The 10,000-nt window shown below is 36.6% G+C and overlaps 1 protein-coding gene across 1 annotated transcript in view; it reads right to left on the bottom strand.

Moving 5' to 3' along the window:
* The window catches only part of LOC133661307 (transcription factor ETV6-like), a gene marked incomplete at its 3' end in the record, with an annotated part of 109,593 nt that overhangs the window by 22,759 nt on the left and 76,834 nt on the right, over positions 1-10,000 (bottom strand). Inside the window, exon 4 of the mRNA XM_062064436.1 lies at positions 1,777-1,911. Coding sequence (XP_061920420.1) covers positions 1,777-1,911 — 135 coding nt within the window. The remainder of the gene's footprint in view (positions 1-1,776; positions 1,912-10,000) is intronic.

Genomic DNA, 10,000 nt, shown 5'->3' with positions numbered 1-10,000 from the left:
ATGTTCAATTTGAAAAATGTGCACTTAGAGAAAATATAAAAATAAAGTGTTGCATATTGATATTTATGTTTCTATATATATTTATTGTGAGAAATCATTAAGATGATCAGTGTTTCCACAAAGATAAATATAATTAATTATTAATAATAACAGAGTTAAAGGTAAATTGAGCAAATTGGCTACTTCTGGCAATTTATTTAAGTGTGTATCTAACTGGTAGCCCTTCGCATTAATCAGTACCCAAGAAGTAGCCCTTGGTTTCAAAAAGGTTGGTGACCCCTGGTATATATACACATATTATATATATACACACATTATATATATATATATATATACACACACATTTTATATATATATATATATATACACACACATATATATATATTACACACATTATATATATATATATACATATATATATATATATATATATATACACACATATTATATATATATACACACATTATATATATATGTATATATATACACATATATATATATATATATATATACATATATATATATATGTATATATATACACATATATATATATATATATATATATACATATATATATATGTATATATATACACATATATATATATATATATATATATATATATATATATATATATATACATATATATGTATATATGCATATATATACATATATATGTATATATGCATATATATACACACATATATATACATATATATGTATATATGCATATATTTATACACACATATATATATATACATACCTATGTATACATATATATATATACATACCTATGTATACATATATATATATATATATATACACATACATATGTATACATATATATACATATACACACACATATATGTATGTATGTATGTATGTATATATATATATATATATATATATATATATATATATATATATATATATATATATATATATATATATATATATATATATATATATATATATATACCAATAATTATAAAGAAAAGCAAATTAGTGAAGTAGATAGTAATGTTCATGAATATGAACATTATTGAATTCATTATTAATCAAATAAATGATTAAATATTGCAATATTTAGTTTAGCTGGGTCGCGGCGGTACTCAGTTGCAATACACTTTTCCCGCCACTTGTGGCAGTAATGCCAAGATCCAACAAGCAGAAGAAGTCTGGAGCCAAAGTCCAAGAGAAGTTTCTTAAAGCGCAAAAAATCGAACTAAAGTGGTGACGCTATGTTTTCATTTGCACTTTAATTTCATCCACAACGTAGTTAAGAAACACATATTTAATATAAAATGTGTTATTTTTGCACTGTTATATTACATGTGAGTATATATTACCACCATGCAGGTTTTTGGATGATTTTTTTTTTAAACGAGAGTGACTCCTATCACCTCCTTTGTCAGCTGACTTTTTATGCACCAAACAATGCATAGAAAAATAAAAATACATTTTCTCATCTTGCATAGGATTTTGAACAATTCCAAAAAAAAAAGTGCAGTTCCCCTTTAAGTTCATTTAAATCTTTGGAAAATAAATGCACGGAAGTACTACATCTTCCTGTATGACAATCTGACATTGCATTTATTTTCATACGTTGGCCTCTTTTTGTGAAGTGAATTCCAATTATGCAAGCCAGTATGAACCTGAGATTAATCATCGTTCATTCAAATTCAAATGATGATTATTTTTAGCGTCTTTCATGCACACAATTGTATTTGTATTCCCTCCCCGGGTAGAAAATAGTTTGACAGAAAACCCCGGCTGACCTTCGAGCTTCAGGTGCTGCGCGGTGCTCTCGGGCAGCTGGTGGAAGGGGTTTCCGGGGAAATAGCCGGAAGGGTAGAAGACGTGGGGCTTCCTCTGCTTCAGGATGTGCTGCAGCAGCTCGTACAACACGTCGCCTGCACCAGGAAAGATGAAAAAAAAACAGGGTCACACGTTGAAAACGGGAATCGATATTGCTGTGTAGGACTTCTCTTTCATTTCCAGAAAGTGTGTGGTTGAGTAACAATGGCGATACTCCCTTTTATAACCCCACTAGGGTTGCACGGTGCTAGTATAGTCTGAATCAAACGCGGTACTACGCTCTGTTTGAAAAGCACCGGCTCCCGGGCATGAAATTGCTGGTTTTACGAGCCCAGGAGCACGTTTGGCAGCGCACACACACAGAGTACTTACAATCAGACACGGCGTGTAGACAGACAAGGGAGAACGGACGCATTTTGGTGTAAAAAGTAAAGATAAAGGTGAAGTTATAACACTGAAACACCCTCAGGAAAAGGTGATTTAAGACATGGATAGCTAGCTAGCAGCTAACATCCATCCACAGTGTTTTAGCTACTTCTAAATCACTAATCCTCGCCTCCGTGGCGACAAATAAAGTACGTTTCTTACAAGTATCATTACCACAACAACAACAAAAAACATATACAGCCAGAGGCAGGAGCAGACCCAACAAAGCAACCAAGAGAGCCGACTGGAGGACGAGGAATAGCTTAACTTGCTTCACTACACACCATAGGAGGATACAATAGCTCACCGTTGTCACAATGTAAACAAACGCTATGGGTGGATCTACACCTGACATCCACTGTAATGATACCAAGTACAGGCACGTATCTAGTCGATACTACTATGATTACATCAAACAAAAGTCTTTGTTCGTTTAAAAAAAATGTATATTATGTTTATAAAGTCAGTAAATACGTCCCTGGACACATGAGGACTTTGATTATGACCAATGTATGATCCTGTAACTACTTGGTATCGGATCGACGCCTAAACGTGTGGTATCATCCAAAACTAATGTAAAGTATCAAAGAAGAGAAGAATAAGTGATTATTACATTTTAACAGAAGTGTAGATAGAACATGTTGAAGCAGAAAATAATCAGATATTAACAGTAAATGAACAAGTAGATTAATCATCCATTTTATACAGCTTGTCCCTCATAATGTGTACAAAATAATAGGTGTATAAATGACACAATATGTTACTGCATAGACTAATTAGGAGTCTTTGTTTGTTTACTTACTACTAAAAGACAAGTTGTCTTGTATGTTCACTATTTTATTTAAGGACTAAATGACAATAATAAACATATGTTTCATGTACCCTAACATTTTTTGTTCAAATAAAGCCAATGTGGTCCCCTTTATTTAGAAAAGTACTGAAAAATACCAAAATATTGGTATATTGCTGAGTGCAACATATTTACTGCCATCTTGTGGAAAATGTGACTAAAATCAGATCAAAGACCCTTGAAAGTACTTTGAAATGTACTAATATGACACAATCCAAACAACCTTCCTTAGTCATGGTGCAAAAAATAAAAACACAACTAACACAAAAGTCAACACACGTGGTCACACAGTACACAACCTGCTCACTGAACTTTGTGGATATTAGGAAAAAACGTCCAAACGCCATAAAAAAAAATCTAAATAACACTCATTTAAATACATTAGAGTGCATGATGGGAAAAATGTAAAACACTCTTTGCACATTTATCCATGTTTGCCGCATTTTAGCTGCTTGATATTTGTGTTTAATTACATATCCATGATATTAACGATATATCCATTATATTAATATAATAAGTTCATGCATGCACATATAGTTACTTTACATGCAGTCGGTTTTTGGCCCCCGGCCCAGTTTTTTTAGCCCAATGCGGCCCCCCAGTCAAAAAGTCTGGGCACCCCTGCTCTAGATCTACTGTCTGTCCATGTAAAGTACAAAAAAAAAAAAAATTATATATATTATATATATATATATATATATATATATATATATATATATATATATATATATATATATATATATATATATATATATATATATATATATTTGTCAAAGAAAACCCTGTTTTAATGGCTTTTTTTTTGTTTTTTTGAAATATTTCCCCCCAATAATCAATCAATAATTAATAACACCATCAATTTTAATTTGAGCAATGAGTTAAAAAAAAAAAAAAATTCTCGGGGATTCAAAAAGGCATGTTTACTCATTAAAAGTGTTAAAAATAGGTCATACTTTTTTCTTTTTTTTTTTACTTTCACGCTTAAATCTTGAGATTAACTTCAGATCCATCTGTTGATTATAAGTTTTTTGGTTTTTTTCAACGTAGTTTTTTATGGCAAACACATAAAATATGCAAAATTTGCCCCAAATTTGGAATATTTAAAGTGAAATATTTGGAGCCTTGACTAGCTCAATAATTCATAAGAAAATTGATTTTGATTCATTATTATTTTGTGATCAATGACAGTTTTAAAGGAAACAACAGCCTGCATGGCAACTTCGTGTTATTAGTCTCTACATTGCAACTTATTATTGTTACATTTCACCTCTTTGCTCTTTTATTTCATGTTTTTATTATCTAATGCTATTTTTAGAATGTGCCGCGTGTCGTTAAAAAGAAGACGTGGGCCGAAATGTGCCGCACTTTGGACACCCGTGCCCTGTATGGAGGGAGTTGTTGGGAATAATGAACAACTAACAACTTCTAGTTAAGCAACATTGAGATAATGTTTGATGTTTGCGGCTCAAAAGTCGACTTGAGCGTTTACCATAACAAGGAAGTGATAGTGGATACACACACGCACACACACATGCACACACATAACAAGGAAATAATGGTGGATACATATACACACACACACACACACACACACACACATATAAGGAAATAATGGTGGATACATACACATACACACACACACGCATAACAAGGAAATAATGGCGGATACATACACACACACACACACACACAAGGAAATAATGGTGGATACATACACACACCCACATGCATAACAAGGAAATAATGGTGGATACATACACACACACACACACATAATGAAATAATGGTGGATACATACACACACCCACACCCATAACAAGGAAATAATGGTGGATACATACACACACACACACACACACACACATAAGGAAATAATGGTGCATACACACACACACACATACAAGCATAACAAGGATATAATGGTGGATACATACACACACACACACACATAATGAAATAATGGTGGATACATACACACACACATACACACACACACACATAAGGAAATAATGGTGGATACATACACACACACACATACACACACACACACACACATAATGAAATAATGGTGGATACATACACACACACATACACACACACACATAAGGAAATAATGGTGGATACATACACACACACACATACACACACACACACACATAAGGAAATAATGGTGGATACATACATACACACACACACACACACACACATACAAGCATAACAAGGATATAATGGTGGATACATACACACACACACACACACATAATGAAATAATGGTGGATACATACACACACACACACACACACATAAGGAAATAATGGTGGATACATACACACGCACACACATAAGGAAATAATGGTGGATACATACACACACACACACACACACATAAGGAAATAATGGTGGATACATACACACGCACACACATAAGGAAATAATGGTGGATACATACACACACGCATAACAAGGAAATAATGGTGGATACATACACACACACACACACACACATAAGGAAATAATGGTGAATACATACACACACACACACACACACACACATACATAAGGAAATAATGGTGGATACACACACCCACACACACACACACGCATAACAAGGAAATAATGGTGGATACACACACACACATAAGGAAATAATGGTGGATACATACACACACATACACACACACACACACACATAAGGAAATAATGGTGGATACATACACACACACACACATACACACACACACACACATAAGGAAATAATGGTGGATACATACACACACACACACACACACACACGCATAACAAGGAAATAATGGTGGATACACACACACACAAGGAAATAATGGTGGATACACACACACACACACACACGCATAACAAGGAAATAATGGTGGATACACACACACACAAGGAAATAATGGTGGATACACACACACACACACACACACACACGCATAACAAGGAAATAATGGTGGATACACACACACACAAGGAAATAATGGTGGATACATACACACACATACACACACACACACACATAAGGAAATAATGGTGGATACATACACACACACACACATACACACACACACACACATAAGGAAATAATGGTGGATACATACACACACACACACATACACACACACACACACATAAGGAAATAATGGTGGATACACACACACACACACACACACACACACACACACACACACACAAGGAAATAATGGTGGATACATACATACACACACACACACACAAGGAAATAATGGTGGATACATACACACAAACACACACACGCATAACAAGGAAATAATGGTGGATACACACACATAACAAGGAAGTGATGGTGGATACACACACACACACGGGCACACGCATAACAAGGAAATAATGGTGGAAACACACACACACACAAACGGGGGCACATGCATAACAAGGAACTAATGGTGGATACACACACACACACACACACACACACATACATACATATACACACACAAACACACACACACACGGGGGCACTTGCATAACAGGGAAGTGATGGTGGATACACACACACATACATATACACACATAACAAGGAAGTGATGGTGGATACACACATACACACACACACACATAAGGAAATAATGGTGGATACATACACACACACACACACACACATAAGGAAATAATGGTGGATACATACACACACGCATAACAAGGAAATAATGGTGGATACATACACACACACACACACACACATAAGGAAATAATGGTGGATACATACACACACACACACACACACACACACACATACATAAGGAAATAATGGTGGATACACACACCCACACACACACACACGCATAACAAGGAAATAATGGTGGATACACACACACACATAAGGAAATAATGGTGGATACACACACACACACACACATAAGGAAATAATGGTGGATACATACACACACACACACATACACACACACACACACACACATAAGGAAATAATGGTGATACATACACACACACACACATACACACACACACACACATAAGGAAATAATGGTGGATACACACACACACACACACACACACACACACACACACACACATAAGGAAATAATGGTGGATACATACACACAAACACACACACGCATAACAAGGAAATAATGGTGGATACACACACATAACAAGGAAGTGATGGTGGATACACACACACACACGGGCACACGCATAACAAGGAAATAATGGTGGAAACACACACACACACACAAACGGGGGCACATGCATAACAAGGAACTAATGGTGGATACACACACACACACACATACATACATATACACACACAAACACACACACACACGGGGGCACTTGCATAACAGGGAAGTGATGGTGGATACACACACACATACATATACACACATAACAAGGAAGTGATGGTGGATACACACACACACACACACACACACGGGGGCACACGCATAACAAGGAAGTGATGGTGGATACACACACACATACATATACACACACACACATAACAAGGAAGTGATGGTGGATACACACACGCACACACACATACATATACACACACACACACACATAACAAGGAAGTGATGGTGGATACACACACACACACACGGGGGCACACGCATAACAAGGAAGTGATGGTGGATACACACACACACATACATATACACACACACACATAACAAGGAAGTGATGGTGGATACACACACACACATGCATATACACACACACACACATAACAAGGAAGTGATGGTGGATACACACACACACACACACATACATATACACACACACACATAACAAGGAAGTGATGGTGGATACACACACACACACACACACATTCTTATACACACACACACACACATAACAAGGAAGTGATGGTGGATACACACACACACACACACATACATATGCACACACACACATAACAAGGAAGTGATGGTGGACACACACACACACATACATATACACACACACACATAACAAGGAAGTGATGGTGGATACACACACACACATACATATACACACACACACACATAACAAGGAAGTGATGGTGGATACACACACGCACACACACATACATATACACACACACACAACAAGGAAGTGATGGTGGATACACACACACACATAACAAGGAAGTGATGGTGGATACACACACACACACACACATACATATACACACACACACACATAACAAGGAAGTGATGGTGGATACACACACACACACACACACATACATATACACACACACATAACAAGGAAGTGATGGTGGATACACACACGCACACACACACACATATACAAACCCCGTTTCCATATGAGTTGGGAAATGGTGTTAGATGTAAATATAAACGGAATACAATGATTTGCAAATCCTTTTCGAGCCATATTCAATTGAATATGCTACAAAGACAACATATTTGATGTTCAAACTCATAAACTTGATTTTTTTTGTGCAAATAATAATTAACTTAGAATTTCATGGCTGCAACACGTGCCAAAGTAGTTGGGAAAGGGCATGTTCACCACTGTGTTACATGGCCTTTCCTTTTAACAACACTCAGTAAAGGTTTCGGAACTGAGGAGACACATTTTTGAAGTGGAATTCTTTCCCATTCTTGCTTGATGTACAGCTTAAGTTGTTCAACAGTCCGGGGGTCTCCCTTGTGCTATTTTAGGCTTCACACATTTTCAATGGGAGACAGGTCTGGACTGCAGGCGGGCCAGGAAAGTACCCGCACTCCTTTTTTACGAAGCCATGCTGTTGTAACACGTGCTGAATGTGGCTTGGCATTGTCTTGCTGAAATAAGCAGGGGCGTCCATGAAAAAGACGGCGCTTAGATGGCAACATATGTTGCTCCAAAAGCTGTATGTACCTTTCAGCATTAATGGTGCCTTCACAGATGTGTAAGTTACCCATGTCTTGGCCACTAATACACCCCCATACCATCACACATGCTGCCTTTTACACTTTGCGCCTATAACAATCCGGATGGTTCTTTTCCTCTTTGGTCCGGAGGACACGACCTCCACAGTTTCCAAAAACAATTTGAAATGTGGATTCGTCAGACCACAGAACACTTTTCCACTTTGTATCAGTCCATCTTAGATGAGCTCAGGCCCAGCGAAGCCGGCGGCGTTTCTGGGTGTTGTTGATAAATGGCTTTGGCTTTGCAAAGTAGAGTTTTAACTTGCACTTACAGATGTAGCGACCAACTGTAGTTACTGACAGTGGGTTTCTGAAGTGTTCCTGAGCCCATGTGGTGATATCCTTTAGAGATTGATGTCGGTTTTTGATACAGTGCCGTCTGAGGGATGGAAGGTCACAGTCATTCAATGTTGGTTTCCGGCCATGCTGCTTACGTGCAGTGATTTCTCCACATTCTCTGAACCTTTTGATGATATTACGGAGCGTAGATGGTGAAATCCCTAAATTCCTTGCAATAGCTGCTTGAGAAAGGTTTTTCTTAAACTGTTCAACAATTTGCTCAGGCATTTGTTGACAAAGTGGTGACCCTCGCCCCATCCTTGTTTGTGAATGACTGAGCATTTCATGGAATCTACTTTTATACCCAATCATGGCACCCACCTGTTCCCAATTAGCCTGTTCACCTGTGGGATGTTCCAAATAAGTCTTTGATGAGCATTCCTCAACTTTATCAGTATTTATTGCCACCTTTCCCAACTTCTTTGTCACGTGTTGCTGCCATCAAATTCTAAAGTGAATTATTATTTGCAACAAAAAAAAAAATTGTTATGAGTTTGAACATCAAATATGTTGTCTTTGTAGCATATTCAACTGAATATGGCTTGAAAATGATTTGCAAATCATTGTATTCTGTTTATATTTACATCTAACACAATTTCCCAACTCATATGGAAACGGGGTTTGCACACGCAC

Source organism: Entelurus aequoreus, linkage group LG12 (assembly GCF_033978785.1).
Source record: "Entelurus aequoreus isolate RoL-2023_Sb linkage group LG12, RoL_Eaeq_v1.1, whole genome shotgun sequence".
In the NCBI taxonomy this organism is placed as follows: domain Eukaryota; kingdom Metazoa; phylum Chordata; class Actinopteri; order Syngnathiformes; family Syngnathidae; genus Entelurus; species Entelurus aequoreus.
This window is presented reverse-complemented; position numbering and strand designations above follow the sequence as displayed.